Source organism: Thamnophis sirtalis, unplaced genomic scaffold (assembly GCF_051295495.1).
Source record: "Thamnophis sirtalis isolate CommonGarterSnake01/CBP01778 unplaced genomic scaffold, rThaSir2_p1.2 scaffold_9, whole genome shotgun sequence".
Lineage (NCBI taxonomy): Eukaryota > Metazoa > Chordata > Lepidosauria > Squamata > Natricidae > Thamnophis > Thamnophis sirtalis.
Genome location: NW_028261389.1, coordinates 4,991,463 through 5,013,291, shown reverse-complemented (window position 1 = coordinate 5,013,291; position 21,829 = coordinate 4,991,463). Strand labels below are relative to the sequence as shown.

The window sequence follows — 21,829 nt, the reverse complement described above, 5'->3', positions numbered from 1 at the left end:
TCATCCATCCATTATCTATCTATTCTTTCATGTCTGTCTGCCTGTCTGTATCATCCATCCATTATCTATCTACTCTTTCATCTGTCTGTCTATCTGTCTGTATCATCCATCCATTATCTATCTACTCTTTCATCTATCTGTCTGTCTGTCTGTCTCTATCATCCATCCATTATCTATCTACTCTTTCATCTGTCTGTCTTTATCATCCATCCATTATCTATCTACTCTTTCATCTGTCTGTCTGTCTGTCTGTCTGTCTGTCTGTCTGTCTGTCTGTCTGTCTTTCTCTATCATCCATCCATTATCTATCTACCGGTACTCTCTCATCTGTCACCAGTTCTTCCATATTTGACTGTCCGTCCATCTATCCATCCATCCGCTTTCATCTGTCACCAGTCCTTTCCTATTTGTCTGTCCATCCATCCATCCATCCATCCATCCATCCATCCATCCACCCATTCATCCACCCATCCTTTCATCTGTCCCAGTTGTTTCATATTTGTCCATCCATCCATCCCTCCATCCATCCCTCCATCCTCCATCCACCCGCCTACCCATTCTTTCATCTGTCACAGTTGTTTCATATTTGTCCATCCATCCATCCATCCATCCATCCATCCATCCATCCATCCATCCATCCATCCACCCACCCACCCACCCACCCACCCACCCACCCACCTCTATTTTTTCTTCTTCTAGGAGCTTCTTGTGAAACCTGAAGAAAATGTCCTTTAGATGTAACAGCAGCTCACGTGAGTTTTTAGGGGGAAAAAAAAATCACTTCAGTGCAAATTTCCACTCTATTGCCAGGAGGAATGCAAACAAAACAGTACAGTACATTTGAGGTTAATTTGTCTTGATTTAGCAAAATTGCAAAACTTTGCTAACCAAATATTTATTTATTCACGTATAACATTGCCCAAACAGATTTTGAGCATGGCTGGACTGACCAGAAACCAGGAGAAAGGTCGCCTTTGCCCAACATGCTTAAACCAAAACCAGATCTGGGTTGCAACACCACTGAGTGGGAGCAAAGAACAGGTCACCCTCTAACTCAGTGGCTCTCAAACTTGGCAACTTTAAGAGGAGTGGACTTCAACTCCCAGAATTCCGCAGCCAGCCGGCTGGGGAATTCTGGGAGTTGAAGTCCTCCCCTCTTAAAGTTGCAGAGTTTGAAAAACTTAGGCTTAGCATACAGTGGCTCAGTGGCTAAGAAGCTGAGCTTGTCGATTAGAAAGGTCAGCAGTTTGGTGGTTCGAATCCCTAGTGCCGCGTAATGGAGTGAGCTCCCATTACTTGTCCCAGCTTCTGCCAACCTAGCAGTTCAAAAGCAGGTAAAAAATGCAAGTAGAAAAATAGGAACCACCTTTGGTGGGAAGGTAACAGCGTTCTGTGTGCCTTCGGCGTTGAGTCATGCTGGCCACATGACCACAGAGACGTCTTCAGACAGTGCTGGCTCTTCGGCTTTGGTACGGAGAGGAGCACTGCCACCTAGAGTCGGGAACGACTAGCGCATATATGCGAGGGGAACCTTTGCCTTTAATCCTTGGCTTCCTAGAGTTCATTTAGTGATCGTTCAAAGTTACAACGGCACCACAAAGTGACTAAAGACCATGTTTCAGACTTACGACCATTGCAGCATCCCCATGGTCACATGATTTACATTCGGATGCATGACAAATGACTCACATTTATGACGGTTGCTGTGTCCTGGTGGGATCATGCGATCCCTTTTGGCGACCTTCCTGACAAGCAAAATCCATGGGGGAAGCCCGATTCACTTAACAACCGGGTCACTAACTTAACAACTTTGCCGATTCACTTAACAACAGTGGCAAGAAAGGTTGTCAAATGGGGCAAAAGTCACTGAAAACATTTCCCATTTAACGGCATAAACGGGGGGGGCCCCTCAATTGTGGCCGTAAGTCGAGGACTACCTGCTATTAGCAAAAACCCGCCATAGGCATTTGCAATTTGTTCCAACTCTCCAAAATTGAAAAGTTGTGGCGATTGTCTTTGCATTTCTCCAGATCTTCTTTGATTTGCCTCATCAGTTTCATGTAATTATCCTCTTTTAATTGTTGCACATTTCGCTGTTAGTTGTATGCCTAAATGCTTCCACTTTTTAAACTATTTCTATATGAATTCTTTCCATCAACATTCTTTTTTCAGCTCAGCAGAGTTGAAAGGGACCTTGGAGGTCATCTAGTCCAACCCCCACAACCAAGCAGATTCCTAACTAAAATCTTTGTCTCCTCCCTATTTATTTCCAATCCCGCTACTGCCCCATATTTTTTATTTTTTTACGATTAGCCAGTTTCTAGAGGGAAATGTTAATTGTGGAGGGAATTTGACCATGAAGATATGATGTATTATGGCAATTATATTAATGCATAGTTATATTGTTAACATTTATGCGACGGATATAATAGCAAATATGTGGATGATGACTGTTCAAATAACAGTACCGAGATCACACACTGTTTGATGGAAATGGAAAGTAATATAAATAAAACAAACAAAACATGGGAGAAAAAGTTGTGGCGGCCCCTTTAAGACGCCCCCCCCCCTCTCCCTTTCCCCCAAGAGACTCGGGTGAAAACATCCCCCCCCCCTCCCACCGCGTGAGCGCCATACTTCCGGCTCTAGAGCGAACATCTATGAGGGCGTGCATGGCCGGGGCCGCCAAAGAGAGGCGAGCGTCCCAGCGGCAACCGGAAGTGGAGACCGGAAGAGCGCGCTTCTATTCCCCTCCCTCCTTCCCCTTCCTTCCCTACCCTTCCGGCCGCTCTATGGTTCCTCCTCCCCGGTTCGCGGCAGCTGACAAGATGGCGGCGTCGGGCCTAGGCTTCGGCCCAGGGTCGTCGGGGCTCCTCGGCAGCCGGGTCCTGGCCTACACCCTCCACCGCTGGAGCAGCTTCTCCTCCACCTACCTGCCCGAGTGAGTCTTTTGAGGGGAAGAAGCCCTCCCTTCCCGAGGCAGCCCCCTCCGCGGGGGTCTGGAACCACCGCCCATCATCCCCGGCTCAAGGAGAGCGCGGAGGATGGGCTTTCGGGTCTGCCACTGGGGTGGGGGAGTGGGGGCCGGGTCTCTCTTCTGAGGGGGGGACAGGATTCGGGGAGGGGGGAGAGCCCTGCCCTCCCAGGTGGGGAGGGGGTCCTCCTGACCTATAAACAGCCCCCCCAAATAGCCGTTGCAAAGGGGCGGGGCGAGGGGGCGGGGCTTCTGGGTTTGTGGGGTCTCGTCCCAGGGAAGAGGAAGCGGGGGGGGAGGAGGGAGGTATTGTGGGGGGCTTTGAGGGGTTGAGCAGGGGCCTCCAGGCAGCCTTGGTCCTTGGGAGTCGAAGGGATCTTCTTGTCCCAGAAGGATCCGTCTCCCAGCTTCTGGCAGGCCTGGCAAATGGGGTCTCTTTGCTGGCCCTGGAATCAGGCCTTCTTCTTTTTGCTCTTTCTTTTTCTTCTCCTCCTCCTCTTCCTTCTTTTCTTCCCCCCTTTCTCCTCTTCTTCTGCCTCTTCCTCTTCTTCCCCATCTACTTCTCTTCCTCCTCCTCCTCTTCTTCCCCTTCCTCTTCTTCCTCCTCTTCTACTTCTCTTCCTCTTCCTCTTCTTCCTCCTCCTCTTCTTCCTCTTCCTCCTCCTCTTCTACTTCCTCCTCCTCTTCTTCCTCCTCCTCCTCCTCCTCCTCTTCCTCCTCTTCTACTTCTTCCTCTTCCTCTTTTTTCCTTCCTTCTCTTCTTCCCTATTTGTCCTCTTCCTCCTCTTCTACTTCCTCCACCTCTTCCTCCTCCTTCCTCCACTTCTTCCTCTTCTACTTCTTTCTCCTCCTCCTTCTTCCTATTCTTCTTCCCCCCTTCATCCTCCTTCCTCCACTCCTTTCTCTTCCTCTTCTTTCTTTCTCTTCTTCCTTCTCCCCCCCTCTTCCTCCTCTTCTTCTTCCCCCATTCGTCCTCCTCTTCTACTTCTTTCTCCTCCTCTTCCTCCACTTCTTTCTCCTCTTCTTCTCTGGTCGTCCTCGTCCTCCTCCCTTCTTCCTTCTCTTTCCCAGCAATTAGAGGCTTTGAGCAGAGCTGGGCGTTGGTTACAGGTGGCATCCCATTAGGGCTGAATCCAAGAGGCCACCTAGATGATCTGTCTCCAACCTGGTTCTTCAGGTCTTTTTTGTTTTTAATAGAATAGAGTTGGAAGGGACCTTGGAGGTCTTCTAGTCCAGCCTCCCCCTCCTTCTGATTCTCCACTGTCTCCCAGAGTTGGTTGTGTTAGTTGTATCTAACCATCGCATCCTCTGCCTTCTCCTTCTTTTTCTGTCTTCTGTCATTCCCAATATCTGAATGCCAATCACGTGACCCCGGGTGTCACAAATACAGGTAGTCCTCAACTTACAACAGTTCGTTTAGTGACCAAAGTTACAGCATCACTGAAAAAAGGGTCTTGTGTCCGTTTTTCATACTTACAACCATTGCAGCATCTCCTGTGATGGTCACGTGATTTACATTTGGATGCTTGGCAACTGACTCGCATTTATGACAGTTTGCAGTGTCCCGGAGTCACGTAATCCTCTTCTGCGACCTTCTGAAAAGGAACGTCTTAACGGGGAAGCCCGATTCGTTTAACGACCATGTCATTAATTCAAGAACTGCGTTGATTCACTTAGCCAACGCGGCGAGGAAAGTCGCAAGATGAAGCAAACTCACTTAACAAATGTCTCACTTAACGACATAGACGCTGAGCTCCATTGTGGTTGAAGGTCGAGTAATGCCTGTATGTCGTAAATCCATGCTGGTTGCTAAAGGGGCAATTTTGGACCACATGACTTTGGGGATGCTCCAATGGTTGTTAAGTGTGGTTGTAAGTCACTGTTGTCAGTGCTGCTGTCGTATCTTGGAATGGTCGGTAAATGAATGGATGTAAGTTGAGGATGACCTGTAAATTAATGGGGGATATCCACTGTATGTCTTTGCCTTACCTGCATCCATGTATGACATTCAGTTTAAACTGTTGCAAGCCTATTTTCTTTTATTATTAACAATCTTTATTCTTTTGTTTGCAAAGAAGTTGCTTTATACTTTGCCAATACCCAGTAATTTGTAAAGCTTGAGGTGATTTGTTTTTGCTTTTACATTTTCCTCCAAGATATTGTGAGGGAAGAAACATCAGGCTTGCTTGCAGCGGTTTACAGATTTTTTAGCAAATTGAGTCAGCAACTTGCCCCCACAGTCTGGGTCCTCATTTCACCCACCTCGGAAGGATGGAAGGCTGAGTCGACCTTGAGCCGGTGAGATTTGAACCGCTGAACTGCAGATCACAGTCAGCTGAAGTGGCCTGCAGTATTGCACCCTAACCACTGTGCCTCCTAGGCTTCTAACCGCTGTGCCCTCAGTAGAAGATAAGCAAAGGGGACTTAATCTTTCTGTAGATAATTCCTTCTGTAAATGGTTTCCTAGAAGAATTTACACCATTTCACACTCCAGCTTTATTTTGTTTTATTTTATTGTTTATTTACATCCAACCTTTACTATTTTTGCAAAGAACCCAAGGCAGCCAATATATCAAACACCTCTTTCTCTTATTTTCCTCATAACAACAGCCTCTTGAGGTGGCTTGGACTGAGAGACAAGGACTGGCCCATTGTCAGCTAGTTGACTTTCATGCCTAAAGTAGAACTAGAACTCACAGTCTCCTGGTGATTGGCCCAAAGTCACCCAGTTGACTTTCATGCCTAAAGTGGGACTAGAACTCACAGTCTCCTGGTGATTGACCCAAAGGCACCCAGCTGACTTTCATGCCTAAAGTGGGACTAGAACTCACAGTCTCCTGATGATTGACCCAAAGTCACCCAGCTGACTTTCATGCCTAAAGTGGGACTAGAACTCACAGTCTCCTGGTCATTGGGCCAAAGTCATCCAGCTGACTTTCATGCCTAAGGTGGGACTAGAACTCACAGTCTCCTGGTGATTGACCCAAAGCCACCCAGCTGACGTTCATGCCTAAAGTGGGACTAGAACTTTCTAGCCTCCTCCTCCTCCTCCTCCAACATATATTGTAGAAGCGACAGTTGTGTTTGAGGTGAACATTGAGGCTTAGGAAATGAAGGACAAAAAATTCACTGAATTATAACACTCTGAACCCTAAACTCAGGGTAAATAAAAATACAAGTGATGGCTTAGCACAGTGGAAGGTTCTTGCAGCAAGCTCAGAAGGTGGCTGGATTCTCACAGCTTCCTTAAGCATAGGATTATTTTAGCCTAAAGTGCTGTTTGAATCCAAAGACAACAAGAATTGTATAAAATCAAAGACTAATCTGTTTATATGTTTATGGGGAAGCAGGAAATAGTTGAAAGCAGATGAAGAGACTTGTAGGATGTAGGCAGGCATAAAGAGAAATGCAGAATTTGGCAAGGCTTGTTTTCGTAGGAGGAAACTTGGGACTACATAGCAGAATAACAGAGTTGGAAGGGACCTTGGAGGTCTTCTAGTCCAACCCCCTGCTCAAGCAGGAAACCCTACTGTTCCAGACAAATAGTTGTCCAGTCTCTTCTTAAAAACCTCCGGTGTTGGGGCATTCACAACTTCTGGAGGCAAGTTGTTCCACTGATTAATTGTTCTCACTGTCAGGAAATTTCTCCTTAGTTCTGGGTTGCTTCTCTCCTTGATTAGTTTCCACCCATTGCTTCTTGTCCTACCCTCAGGTGCCTTGGAGAATAGATTGTCCCCCTCTTTTTTGTGGCAGCCTCTCAAATGGCACTGGCACTTAGACTTATAACCCTTTCCACTGTGCTTTACAGCCCTCCCTAAGTTGTTTACAGAGTCAGCCTCTTGCCCCCAACAATCTGGGTCCTCATTTTACCGACCTCGGAAGGATGGAAGACTGAGTCAACCTTGAGCCAGTCAGGATCGAACTGCTGAACTGTTGGACGCCTGCAATACTGTATTGATTCTAACCACTGCGCCGCCATGGAAGGCTTACTACCAAATCCTGTCCCCCAAGTCCTTATCATTAGACTAGACATATCTAATTCCTCCAACTGTTCTTTGTGTGTTTTAGCCTCAAAACTCCTAATCCTCTTTGTTGCTCTTCTCTGCACTCTTTCCAAAGTCTCAACATCTTTTTTACTACCAAATTTTGGCAACCAAGATTGGATACAGTATTCCACGTATGGTCTTGCCAGGGCATCATAGAGTGGCATTTTCACACCTGGAGCCCATCCTCGGGGTACTTCTCTCTAGCTGAACATGTGCTTTCGACTATTCTATGTGTTGTACTTACGTGTTGCCTTCCTATTGGTTGATTGGTTTGTTGATGGCTGTTGTTTCCTTGTGCTGCCAAGTCCTCGGCTCTTAAGTACCTGATAAGTTGGTGGTAAATCAGCACGTCTGTTGGCTGACAAGGGGCCCGTTTCCCAGACTGCCATCATTTTCCCTGGCTGTTTTTGTCCCTTCTCAGTCCACAATCTTAGCAGCTGCAAAATTCATCGCAAAGTGAGGCTACTTAAGGGTTTGGGGATCCTCATCTGACCTCTCACTGGGCCCTTGCAATCTGGTTGTAAAATTTATAAAAGTTTAAAATTATGGAAGAGGAAATTGTGAAAGAACAAATGATAAAATGGGTGCAGAACTTTGGCTATAATATTGAATTAGACAAATGGGAAAAATTTTGGGGAACAAACTTAAAAATGACATTATTGGTTGCATACAAGGAAAACCAGTACAAAATGTTTTACAGATGGCACCTGGCACCAACAAGGTTAGCTAAAATCTTAACAAATACTTCCCCAAAATGTTGGAAATGCGAATCAATACACTGAACAGATTACCATTTATGGTGGACCTGTGAGGAGGCTAAAAAGTTTTGGAAAAAGATCAAAAATTGGCTGGAGGCAATAACGGGGGTTAAAATAGAATGGAAACCTGAAGTTTTTTTTATTAGGAATAATGTCTGCGAAATACAAAAAAGAAATCCAGTATTTAATATTACATATAATTACGGCAGCAAGGATTGCCTTTGCCCAGAAATGGAAAAACAAATTAACTCCAAGCGAAGATGAAATAATAAGAAAGGTTATGGATTGTGCTGAAATGGACAAACTAACTAAAGAAATCCAGGGAAAAGAAGAATCGGAATTCTACCAGATATGGGATAAATGGTATAGGTGGATGGAGGAAAGAAACAAGAATCAATGAAGGAATATAACAAAACTCAAAAATAATAATTATGAGTAAAATAAGAGGGTTAAGAATGGTGAAATCCAAATGAAATACAATAGAAGGGGAAATAATACAGGATGAATGGTATCGATTGATAATTGCTATTAGAAAGAACAGGAAGCCCGTTTGTATTGTATTGTGTAAATGTGGTGTACGTCTAAGTTTTGTGTGTGTGTATTTTACATGTTTGTTAATAAAAAGAAAAATTTAAAAAAATTATAAAGGCGATAAGTAGGGAGGTCTTAAACTGTTAGAAGACCAAGAATCCACAACAGTATTGATGGGGGGCTGTTCCTATCTAACCTGGAGAGATTCAGAACAGCTTGTGTCAGGGATGACCAACCTTTTCAAGTGCCGAAAAGGGAGGGCGCATGGATGCGGCACCGAGTGCCGAAAAAGGACCACATCGCACATGAGCTTGTCTGGACCAGGAAGAAGAGCTGCCAAGGGGGCATGTGCGCACCGGAAAATGAACTTCCGGCTTCTGCCATGTGCACCAGCCAGCCAGTCTTCCGGTTATTACCACGGCTGCTGCACATGCCCACACTGGAAAACAGAAGACCAGCTCTTCTGGTTTCCGGCACTGCCACATGCGCAAAGACCAGCTGATCTTTGTGCAGACATGTGCGCCAGAAACCCGGAAGAGGAAGGGGCGATGCCACGCACGCCAGGTGACATGGCTCCGCATACCACTTCGGGCCCGCGTGCCATTGATTCGCCATCACGGGCTTATGTGGCACACAGCTCGGAAGTCGAAAACATTACCTTCCAAGTGGGAACTGAATTACTATCCGGAAACTCGAGCCTTTGACCGTAGTACCTGTTTGAGCATTTGGGAGAGTGAGTCATTTAAGAGCTGGGCTTGGCACACATACGTTTACTATGATGGGGAGGTTCATTCAGTGGAAAACAAGTGAATCACAATATGGCAGTAAATCACGCACACATTTCAATGTGTGCAAGCCATGAGGTCATTTGAGTGCGTGAGTTGAAGGGTCTAGATTAGTTTTCTGCAGAAATATTTCTGGATTTATTCTCGGTCTCGGTCAATAGGAAAGGACTTCGAGCAAGTACAGGTAGCTCTCGATGTAAAACAGTTCATTTAGTGACCGTTTGAAGTTACACTGAAAAGTGACCGCTTTTCAAACTTATAACCGTTGCAGCTTCTCCATAGTCACGTGATCAAAATTCAGGCGCGGGGCAACTGGCTCATGTTTATGATGGTTGCAGAGTCCCGGGGTCACGCGATCCCCTTTTGCGACCTTCTGACAAGCAAAGTCAACGAGGGAGCCAGATTCACTTAACAACCGGTCGCTAACTTAACAAGTCCTCTGATCCCCTTAACAACGGTGGCAGGAAAGGTAGTAAAACGGTGCAAAACTCACTTCACAAATGTCTCACTTAGCGATAGAAATGTCTGGCTCAATTGAGGTCGTACGTCGAGGACTGTATTTCTGAATCTATTCTTTTTTAAAAATTTTTTTATTAATTTTCTATTAATTACATTTCTTAGTGCTTAATAAACATTGTTTTATCTGGGTATTTAATTAGCTTAGCAATACAGATTCCCTTCTTACTCTCCGCTCTTTTTTTCTCAACCACTGGTAAAATAGATTCCATGTTTGATAATATTCTGCTTGATTTTCAGTATAAGTCCCTCCATTTCTGCACAATCTCATATCTTCTTAATTGTCTCTTCACCTCGAGGTGTTTCTTCATTTTTTCCAATATTGTGCGAAGAGAATCCTCCCCGCTTTTAAGACATGTAATATTAAATACGTACTTTTCTTATCAAAGTTTTCTATGGCGCATGGGCCAGAAGTGGCACGCAGAGCCATCGCTTCCGGCACGCTAGCTGTCTCCCGTTGCTCTTCCAGGTTCCGCCACGCACATGTCCGCCGGCCAGCTGGTCTTTGTGTGCGCAGGAGCACTGGAAACTGGAAGATCAGCTCCCCCGGTGCGCATGCACATGCTGTCCAGCTAGTCTTCGCTTGCACATGTGTGCCAGAAACTGGAAGAGCAGATAACCACTGCACATGTCCATGCTGGAAATGGGAAGGTCAGCTTCCTAGTGTGCGCCTGCGCGCCGGAGAACTGCTCTTTTGGTTCCTGGCGCTCTTGCGCGGGCACACCGAGGAGCTGCTTTTGCAGTTTTTGATGCATGCATGGTGCATGCATTCCTGGTGCATGAATTCCCGTTTCGGAACCACCATTCGAATTAATACAGTCATATTTTGAATTTGGGATTAGAGACGACGAGCCTCACCCCGCTTTGCGCATGAGTGCCTGTCTCGGTGTATGAAAGCGAGAAAGGAAGAACAAATATTAGCGGGACGAGGCTCTTGTGACATTAATTTCCCTTTCGGCGGTGGACTCTGAAATGAACTTGGACTTGAACACGGAGCTGCTGCGACTGTTTGCTCGCTTTGTGTTTACCTTTGGGACAACGGGAATGGATGTGCCGCGATTCAGTCTGAGGTTGAAAGGAAGCGTTGAACTTTATCCTACTTTTTTTTTTTAACCTATCGGTAGAAAAAGATTGCACAGGTGATCCTCGGCCCACGATTACAACGGCGCTCCAAATTCCCGTTGCGAAACGAGTTTTGCCCCGTTTTACGACCTCTCTCTCGCCGCAGTTGCGAAGTGAATCCCTGCAGTTTTAAAATTACCACATTTTTTTGGAGTATAAGACGCAACAAAATTTTGAAGCGGCAAATTGAAAAAAAAGTTTTTGCACTCTGCAGACCTCCCCAAAACAGGCCCATTTTGGTCAAGCAAAGGGCATGCGTAGCCTTTAGGGGGCTTGTAGAGTGAATTGGAATTGGAATTTATTGCATTTATATGCTGCCCTTTTCCCTGAAGGGGACTCAGGGCGGCTCACAACTCAAACCAGGGAAGGGGGATACAGACAAAAAATTAAAAAAAAAACGACACATAACAATGCATAATTTAAAACACACAACAGTCATACCATTCGAGACGGGGGCAACAGCTCTTTAGCCCCAGGCCTGTCGGAACAGCCAGGTTTTAAGGGCTGTGCGGAAGGCCTGGAGGGTGGTGAGGGTTTGAATCTCCACGGGGAGTTCGTTCCAGAGGGTCGGAGCAGCCACAGAGAAGGCTCTCCTCCGGGTAGTCACCAGTCGGCATTGGCTGGCGGATGGAATTCGGAGGAGGCCTAATCTGTGGGATCTGATCGGTCTATTGGAGGTAATTGGCAGCAGGCGGTCTCTCAAGTACCCAGGTCCAATACCATGAAGGGCTTTATAAGTGACGAAGTGAGTGCTCCTAGGGGCTAGGGCCCCACCAAAATGAGGAAAAAAACAGCCCATTTTTTGCTCATTTCTGCCCTCCCCAGCCCCCAGGAGCACTCTGGAAGCCTCCTAAAGGCTGTGCATGGCCATTTTGATGAAAGGGGGTGTGGTTTGGGGAGACCAAAAAATGCTGTACTCAGGGTATAAGACGCACCCAGGTTTTCAGCCTCTTTTTTGCAGGGAAAAAGGTGCGTCTTATACTCTGAAAAATACGGTAGCAACCGGGTGGTTAAGGGAATCTGGCTTCCCCATTGACTTTGCTTGTCAGAAGGTCGCAAAAGGGGGAATCGTGACCCCTCCCACCCCAAGGACAGGGCAACTATCATGAATGCCTTTCAGTTGCTGAGCGTCTGAATTTCGATCACGACGTAACCACAGGGAAAGCCGAACTTCCAGGTTCTAGAGTGCACGAGAGCTCGATGATCAGCTGGCTGGGCACGCCTGCGCAAGGCCGGTTTCCGGCACTGCTGGACACGTGAAGGAATCACATTCCAGAAAAGCCAAACTTCCAGGTTCTGGCGTGCCCGTGCACCTGGCAATCGGGTGGCCCATGCGCGTGCTGGTTTTTGGCACCGCCGTGCGCACGAAGGACAGCTAATCCCGCACGTATGCGCAGCAGAAACCCAGAAGACAAACAGGCAAGGCCGCACGTGCCAGGCGACGTGGCTCTGCGTGCCACTTTGGCCACATGTGCCATAGGTTTCGTTTTTCAGGTTTCGTTTTATTTATATGCCGCCCTATTCCCAGCGGGACTCAGGTGTCACCATCATGGGTGTGGAGTCTCCTGCTTGGGCTGGGGTTGGGCTAGATGGCCTACCAGGTCCCTTCCAATTCTGTTACTCTGTTAATTCTCCAGTTGGGGATTTGAGTGGTATTCTTGTCTAGCGAAGTCCATCTAATGAGGCTTTTTTTTGTTGTTGTTGGAGTTTTGCAATGGTCCTATAAATCAGTGTTTTTCAACCTTTTTTGTGCAAAGGCACACTTTTTTCATGAAAAAAATCACGAGGCACACCACCATTAGAAAATGTTAAAAAAATTTAACTCTGTGCCTATATTGACCATATATAAAGTGTTTTTCCCACGGCACACCTTACACTATGTCACGGCACACTAGTGTGCTGCGGCACAGTGGTTGAAAAACACTGCTATAAATTCTCTGTATTTGGAGCCGTTTCCTCCCTCCCCCCCCCAGCACTTTTTCCAAAAACATCATTTCATTGCCCTTTGCGATGCCCCTTGTAAACACAGAACCAAAATAATCGATAATGTTCTACTAACCCTTATCAATAGAACACCGAGCCAGGGAGGAGATGCTGGAGGGAAGCAGGGTCCCTCCCGCAGAAAGAACAGAGCAGAGAGAAAAGAGAACATCTAAAGAGACAAAGAGACTCTCCCAACCCTCTTCAGGATGTTCTTGAGACCTTGCTATTCAGAAAGGTTATTTGTACTAGTTGAAAGAGGGTAATAGGAGTACCTGTAACCAGAAATAATGCGGGGGGGGGGGAGAGGGGGAGCAGAAACTCTCAATGCTTCTTGGCCGAGCGGTTGCAGCTGGCATAAGAGAGATTGTTTTCCTAGAACAAGGCATGCTTCAGAAGCTACGAGGGCTCCATTTAATCATCTTGAAGTGATTGGATGAACAAGTGAAAGTTAAACCACCAACAAATTGCACAGGATTTGCATACAATATTGTCTTTGCTAATGTTTTTACAAGGACTCTGAAAGTCTCCCCCTCTCTCTCTCTCTCTCTCTCTCTCACTCACTCTGTCTCTGTCTGTCTCTGTCTCTCTTTCTCTTGTCTCTCTGTCTCTCTTTGTCTCTCACTCACTTACTCTGTCTGTCTCTGTCTCTCTGCCTTTCTCGTGTCTCTGTCTTTCTCTTGTCTCTCTGTCTGTCTCTTGTTTGTCTGTCTCTGTCTCTCTCTGTCTTTCTCTTATCTTTTTCTCTGTCTTTCTCTTGTCTGTCTGTCTCTGTCTCTATCTGTCTTTTGTCTTTTTCTCTGTCTTTCTCTTGTCTCTCTCTCTCTCTCTGTCTCTCTCTCTGTCACTCACTGTCTGTTTCTGTCTGTCTTCCTCTTGTCTCTGTCTGTTTCTCTCTCTCTTTGTCTTGTTTGTCTCTGTCTGTCTATCTGTCTTTCTCTTGTCTTTTTCTCTGTCTTTCTCTTGTCTGTCTGTCTGTCTTTCTCTGTGTCTCTGTCTCTTGTTTGTCTCTGTCTTTCTCTTGTCTCTGTCTTTCTCTTGTCTGTCTGTTTCTCTCTCTGTCTCTTGTTTGTCTGTCTCTCTCTGTCTTTTATCTTTTTCTCTATCTTTCTCTTGTCTGTCTGTCTGTGTGTCTGTCTGTCTCTCTCTTTGTCTCTCTCTCTGTCACTCTCTTTGTCTGTTTCTGTCTCTCTGTCTTCCTCTTGTCTCTCTGTCTGTTTCTCTCTCTCTCTCTCTCTTTCTCTTGTTTGTCTCTGTCTGTCTGTCTCTGTATCTCTGTCTTTTTCTTGTCTTTTTCTCTGTCTTTCTCTTATCTCTTTCTGTCTGTCTGTCTCTCCATCTGCTCTGTTTTAAGTACAGGTAGTCAGTCCCTTGACGTACGACCACAATTCGGCCCAAAATATCGTGTTGCTAAGCGAGACAGTTGTTAAGTGACTTTTGCCCCACGTTTACGACCTTTCTTGCCACAGTTGTTAAGCGAATGACTGGAGCTGTTAAGTTAGTAACGGGGTTGTTAAGTGAACCTGGCTTCCTTGTTGACTTTTCTTGTCCGAAGGTCACAAAATGGGATCATGCGACCTCGATACGCTGCTACCGTCATAAATATGAGTCAGTTGCCTAGCATCTGAATTTTGACCATATGACCACAGGGATGCTGCAACGGTTGTAAGGGTGAAAAGTGCTACTGTCACTTTTTCAAGTAGTGTTGTAACTTTGAACAGTCACTAAATAAATGTTGTAAGTCGAGCTCTACCTGTATTTACAATGTGTGTAGGAGAAAGATTGGGAGATACTGTGGGTGGAGCTAAAAGAGGGATCAGTGTAGAATCCTTACGTAGCCACAAGTGAATTAAATCCAAACTCTCTTGAATTTTGTTAACCCTTATCTAAATGATGATTGGGCCAAAGTCACCTAGTCGCCTTTCAGGCCTAAAATGGGACTAGAACTCACTGCCTCCTGGTGATTGGCCCAAAGTCACCCAGGTGTCTTTCATGCCTAGGCAGGACTAGAACTTATAGTCTCCTGGTGATTGACTCAAAGTCTCTTAGTCACCTTTCAGGCCTAAGGAGGACTAGCACTCTCAGTCTCCTGGTGATTGGCCTGCTTTCATTTCTAAGGTGGCACTAGAACTCACAGATTCCTGGTGATTCACCCCAAATTACTTAATGACCTTTCAGGCCTAAGGAGGACTAGAACTCACCATCTCCTGGTGATTGACCCAAAGTCACCTAGTCACCTTTCAGATCTAAGGAGAGGTAGAACTCACTGTCTCCTGGTGATTGACCCCAAGTCAGTCACCTTTCAGTCCTAAGGAGGACTAGAACTCATCGTCTCCTGATGTTTGACCCAGGTCACCCAGCCTGCTTTCATTCCTAAGGTGGCACTAGAACTCACAGACTCCTGGTGATTGACCCAAAGTCACCTAGTCACCTTTCAGACCTAAGGAAGACTAGAACTCACCATCTCCTGGTGATTGACCCCAAGTTACTTAATTACCTTTCAGTCGTAAAGAGGACTAGAACTCTCAGTCTCCTGGTGATTGGCCCAAAGTTGACCAGCCTGCTTTTATTCCTAAGGTGGCACTAGAACTCACAGACTCCTGGTGATTGACCCAAAGTCACCTAGTCACCTTTCAGACCTAAGGAAGACTAGAACTCACCATCTCCTGGTGATTGACCCCAAGTTACTTAATTACCTTTCAGTCGTAAGGAGGACTAGAACTCTCAGTCTCCTAGTCATTGGCCCAAAGTTGACCAGCCTGCTTTTATTCCTAAGGTAGCACTAGAACTCACAGACTCCTGGTGATTGGTCTAAAGGCACCCAACCTGCTTTCATTCCTAAAGTGGCACTAGAACTCACAGACTCCTGGTTTCTAGGCCAGCACCTCCACCGTTACCCCCAAGTGGTTCTTTTTCTTGTCCCTGAAGACGATGCAGCTGTTCCAGGTGGCCCTTTCTATACCAGGTTTCGGAGCGCATCGTTCCTCACAGTTTCTCAGGGTGTCGACTCTCGGGATCCCAGGCTAGCGGGATCTGCTGCCCGTTGGCGGTTCAGCCACATCTGGAAGGGCAGCGACCTTTTTAATATTAATGCTGATTTACACAAAACCTCATCCCCGTAAAACTGAAAAGGAAACCAGCACCTGGGATGAAGGCGTTGCGAAAATGGGACACTCTGAAATACGCCCCTGTTGTCGGAAAGCTTTTTATTCCTTTGGTCTTTTGTGCGGGGAGGATTCTAACGGCGGAATTATTCCCATTGATTACGTCTGATCACTGCCATTCAAGGCTTTCAAAGGACGAGATTTGTTCCTTTCTCCTCGGGGGCCATTCAGTTGCTTGTCTCGTTTCCAAGCATTTTATGTTGTAAGAAAAAAAAATGCAGCCCTGGTTTGTTTCCTCCCCCCCCCACCCCCCTCAGCTGTGTTTTCCGAAATAGAGAAAAAGCGCATTTCTTTTGCCGTTTTCTAAGCCCTATTCAAGAGCGGGAATTGCAGTGTGTTGTTCTTGAATCATTTTTTTTTTTGGTACATTTTGCGGGCGCAGCGCATTGCACGCTTGATAAAACTTGGTTAAGAAAGATGAAGCGGGAAGATGGTAACTTTCCCAAAGCCATCGATGGATTTGAAGAGAAAAAGGAAAGTCTGTATTTCCCCTTCTTGCAGCTTGAGAAGTTTCTTGCTTCTCAAGGAAGGGATCCGTGGCGCAAAAATGCTAGCAAAAACATTCCTTTGCTAATCATCTAATAATAGCTTTAACAAAATTCACTAGATGACCTGGGGATCAGCAGTGGGATTCTAGCTCTTTTCTTACCGGTTCTATGAGATCGTGATTTGCGTGCGCGCACGCCTAATACACATTTTGTGCGCATGTGCAGCTCTCAAAGACCGTCCTCCGTCTTTGAGGGCTCAGCTGAGCTGCGGAAATCTGCTTTGCTGTGCAAATCAACTGAGCTAAAAAAACAAGGGAATATAGGGCAATAGCAATAGCAATAGCAGTTAGACTTATATACCACTTTATAGGGCTTTCAGCCCTCTCTAAGCGGTTTACAGAGTCAGCATATTGCCCCCAACAACAATCCGGGTCCTCATTTTACCCACCTCGGAAGGATGGAAGGCTGAGTCAATCCTGAGCTGGTGAGATTTGAACAGCCGAACTGCAGAACTGCAGTCAGCTGAAGTAGCCTGCAGTGCTGCATTTAGCAGTTAGACTTATATACCGCTTCATAGGGCTTTCAGCCCTCTCTAAGCGGTTTACAGAGTCAGCATATCGCCCCCACAGTCTGGGTCCTCATTTCACCCACCTTGGAAGGATGGAAGGCTGAGTCAACCTTGAGCCGGTGAGATTAGAACCGCTGAACTGCAGATAACAGTCAGCTGAAGTGGCCTGCACCCTAACCATTGCGCCATCTCGGCTCTAGGACAAGGAAGGGCAGGGGCGGGAGGGCGGGGCCAACCAGAGGTGGCATTTGCTGGTTCTCCAAACTACTCAAAATTTCTGCTACTGGTTCGCCAGAACGGTCCGAACCGGCTGAATACTACCTCTGCTGTGGGTTGTGGGTAACATTTGCACTAGCATCTACTCTGATTGAAAACATCCATAAATCGTCTTGTAAAAATACTGTGTTTTCCCGAAAATAAGACAGTGTCTTAATTTTCTTTTGACTCCTGAAATAACCGCTTGGCCTTATTTTCGGGGAAGTCTTCTTATTTTTGAGGTGCAGGAGGCGGCGAGCGTGGTCACCTCACGGCTGCTGCTGTGTTGCAATATTTTCGGGGAGGGCGTATTTGAGCGCATGCGCTCAAAAGCCCGATTGGGCTTATTATCCGGGGAGGTCTTAATTTCAGGGAAATGGGGTAACAGTTATCATAATTGGAAGAAAAAAAACTTTGCAAATCACCAGCATTTGTTGGAAATGTCTATTCAGTCGTCCGGGTAGAAAAATGGTCATGAGTCACATTTTTGAGTGCAGTTGTCATTTTGGTCACTAGAGGAATGGTTGTAAGTTGAGGACTCTCTGTTGATCAGGGTTTGAATCCTGACTTGGACCTAAAACTGGATATTTTCTAGCTTATTTAATTATTCCTGTTAAAGAAAGCATCAGACGGATGTGAAGAGGCAATCTGCTGTGCTTTGCTGAAATGGGATTTTTGAAAACCATTACATACTGTTAACTTTTTAATATTTACATCTGTCTCTCTCTCTCTTTCTCTCTATGTTTCAAGGAATATTTTAGTAGACAAGCCCAACGATCAATCTTCACGGTGGTCTTCAGAAAGCAACTACCCCCCACAGGTAAGTTTTAATGGCACCTCTTTGTTGGATTCTAATCAGAGCCAACAGAAAGTCATTTTGATGAATCCGAATAAATCTTACAGTATATTGTATGACCTATTTATACAAATTAACAATTCCTCCTAAGGAGGAACTAGAACTCACCATCTCCCAGGAATTGACCCAAAGTCACCCAGCCGGCTTTCATGCCTAAGGAGGAACTAGAACTCACCATCTCCTGGGGATTGACCCAAAGTCACCCAGCTTAAGGAGGAACTAGAACTCACCATCTCCTGGGGATTGACCCAAAGTCACCCAGCTGGCTTTCATGCCTAAGGGAGAACTAGAACTCATCATCTCCTGGGGATTATCCCAAAGTCACCCAGCCTAAGGAGGAACTAGAACTCACCATCTCCTGGGGATTGACCCAAAGTCACCCAGCTGGCTTTCAATCCTAAGGAGGAACTAGAAGTCATCTTTTATCTCCTCCCCCAAATTCTTCCTGCCATTTCCATTTCTTTAATTAAGACTTCCCTATTGGTTGGCATCAAATCGCGGAAGTTTTCTGTTTCGGTTATGATTTCTTCAATCGCTAAAGGAGAAAGAGAATAAGGCAGGTCAGGCATTTCCTGGAAGGACTTTTCTCAGCCAGCTGCTTTCTTGAGAGAGATCGGAGTAATTGAAGGTCCCTCTCAGTGCCGCTTCGTGCCTCCTTAATAAGACCTACAGGATGCTTTTCACATTCACGCCCCCGGTTTTTTCTTTGGTTGGACGGTTAGTAGCAAACTCAACAACAACAAACAAAACAGTATGGCTTTTAGTGATTCTTCCTCCTCTTTTAACCCAAATTAGCTGATAACCTGGCACTGCCTGAGAATTTATTTATCCCAACCCTCCTTCCATGAACTTTGCCGCAATTTCTAATGTTGGATTTTTCCCCTTACCAGAGGGAGTCCCCTTGTGGAGTATTGTGAAGCCATTACCATGGCAACTCTATAGCGTTGTACAGTAGAAGCCATTTTAAGGCACAACAGGCTGTATCTTCTATTATATTCCTATTCCTTTTCGCTCTCTCACTTTCTCTCTCACTCACTCACTCTGTCTGTCTATCTATCTATCTATCTATCTATCTATCTATCTATCTATCTATCTATCTATCTATCTATCTATCTATCTATCTATCTATCTATCGAATGGAATAGAATAGAATAGAATAGATCGTTCCTACATTCCTGCCAAATGGAGTTATTTGAACAGGTAGAATATATCTGGACTTTGATATTCATTTATGCTTCATTTAGTTTCTTCTATTATTCAAAAGCCTCCCATTCATGATTTAAAACAGAGATGCGTCAGAGTTTCTTGCAGCAATCACATCCAGAAAGCACACACGGGTAACTGATTCAGCAGGATTCATTAACTTCTCTTTATATATAATATAACACATGAAGTAAATATACCATACCAAAAACAGATTTTCCAATGTGGTAGTAAATACAAGCAAAACACAGGCAGAGAGACAACAGTTTCAGCTTCAGTTCAGAGCAGCAGACTAGTTTTGAGCTCAAAACAGACTCAGAGCTTTAGTACAGAATATAAGCCACACCCAGGCTCCTTGCTGTCTCATAGTTGCTCACATAGCAAATGCAGCTTCAGTTTCCAAACAGCCCTCATTGGCTGACCTGTTACCACGTCTATTCCAGTCTATGAATATTCATACTCTGACAAGTTGTGGTAAATTGCCCTTTGAAATAAAGGCTCAAAGAAGACCCCTGGCTGGCACTCAAAAGAAGACCCCTTCCCTCCAGCTGCACCAGCAGGAAAGAAGATCACAACTGGCCCAGTCCTAGTAGTCCGCAGTTTGTTTAGTGACCGTTCAAAGCGGCAACTGTAGTAGAAAAAGGGACTTACAACCATTTTTCAAACTTAACAATGGTCACACCATTCTCTCCCCCATGGTCGTGATCAAAATTTGGACATGTGTTTATGACTATTGCTGTGTCCCATGATCATGTGATCATCTGTAATTTTCTAATGGTTGATGGGAAAGCCAGATTCACTTAACGGATTAGCAACCACAGTGATTCACTTAACAACTGTGGCCAGAAAGGTGGACAATTGGGTCAAAACTCACTTAGGTGTCTCACTTAGCAATGGAAATTTTGGGCTCGATTGTGGTCCTAAGTCGAGGACTATCAACACGTGACCCGACAAAAGCGCGCATGACAAAAGCGCGCCGACAAAACCGCGTCGCTAAAACAGCGACATCAGTGCGGCAACAACAGCGCGGCGACAGAAGGGCGCTTTACAACAGTGCGGCGACAGAAAGCCGATTTAAGTTAAGGTTAGGGTTAGGGTTAGGGTTAGGTTTAGGGTTAAGTTTAGGGTTAGGTTTAGGGTTAGCGTTACATTTAGGGTTAGGTTTAGTTTTACAGCACACTTCTGTCGCCGCGCTTTGTCGGCACGATTCAGCGCTCATTCGTCGGAACGCTTTAGAACTCGCGCTTTTGTCACCGCGGTTTAGTCGGGCACAGTTTTGTCATTCGCCTTTTTGTCGGTGAATCCTATCAACATACAATAAATGAATAATCTATCTATATAAAAGCCAAATAATGCTCAACTAGTACAAAATCTCTGGAACTGTAAAGCCTATAAACTTGAAATTTGGCAGAGATGTTCCTCTTGGCTTCTAGGGACTTGCTAAAAAGGGATTTGTCAAAATGACCATCAGATCAACAATATTTTTATACAGTATATTAACATGTGTCGATGCTAAGGAGTTAGACGTTCTACTCCCCCTCCTCATCTGAAAGGAACTCTGTCCCAACTGCCAGTTGCCTTATATGGGCGTGGCCAGCGCGTGACTCGTTCCAGCCTGGGGGCTGGCCCGATCACAAGGTTTCGTAGCGAAGCATGGTTATCCAACTAGTAAATAATAAATGAACCAATAATAAATGAATAATACAGGAAATAATAGCATTTTTTTTTCAGTTGGAGAGCAATTTTAAGTGATGGATTCCTTAGAGGGAAATGTCTTGTGCCTTTTTCCTTTTCTTTTGCCATCTGGAATCTCACATTCCGGCGCTTCTAGATTGTTGGCAGAGGTGAAGGATGGAGGGGAGAAAAATGCCTCTGCTAACTTGAAAATTCAGCTAAAAATAACCGGCGAAGTCATCGTGTTCTGCGCTTCCTCCATGCCTTTACCAGATGGCCTTTTAATAGTTCCTCTTGGCAGAACGGGGTCCATGCAATAGTTAGAAGTGTGATAATGAGGTATTGACATTGTCTTAGGAGTAGAGCATTAAGCATCCCCCCCCCCCCTTTCAGTCCAGAGCTCAAGAAATATAGATCACATTTTCTAGATGGATTGCAACTCTCAATCTCCAGAGCCAGGAATTTTGTGTGTGTGTGTGTGTTTAATGGCACTGTCGGGGCGTAATTTTCATTTTTTAAAAGTTGGAACCCCCCCCCCCCCAAGTTCCTTATCCAGTAGCCTTAAACGGAACACCTCTGATTTCAATTTATATTCATTTTAAGAATCTTCTATATTAAAATATGAATCTTGCCCCATTATTTCCTCTTACAATTTATTTTGAGTCTTTATTCGGACTTTTATTTTATAGTACTTCGATTCTTTATTGTATTATCATATTCCTGCCCCTGTCAAGCCAGGAAGCCGGCCCACATTAATTTGCAACCCCACATTAAACAATTACATGCTCAGTTAATGAAATACAGCATCAAACCTATGCAATAAATCACAATAAAACCAGAAGGAATCAGCGCCTCACTGAAGGAAGTTTTGTAAAGAGTGCTGAATGTTTTAAGTGGAAGAAAATTTCA

At 45.3% G+C, this 21,829-nt stretch overlaps 1 protein-coding gene across 1 annotated transcript in view; it reads left to right on the top strand.

Moving 5' to 3' along the window:
* Positions 1-2,802: 2,802 nt before the first annotated feature.
* The window catches only part of MKLN1 (muskelin 1), a 72,589-nt gene continuing 53,562 nt past the window's right edge, over positions 2,803-21,829 (top strand). The window contains exons 1-2 of the mRNA XM_087722684.1: positions 2,803-2,941; positions 17,938-18,007. Coding sequence (XP_087578810.1) covers positions 2,829-2,941; positions 17,938-18,007 — 183 coding nt within the window. The 5' untranslated portion in view covers positions 2,803-2,828. The remainder of the gene's footprint in view (positions 2,942-17,937; positions 18,008-21,829) is intronic.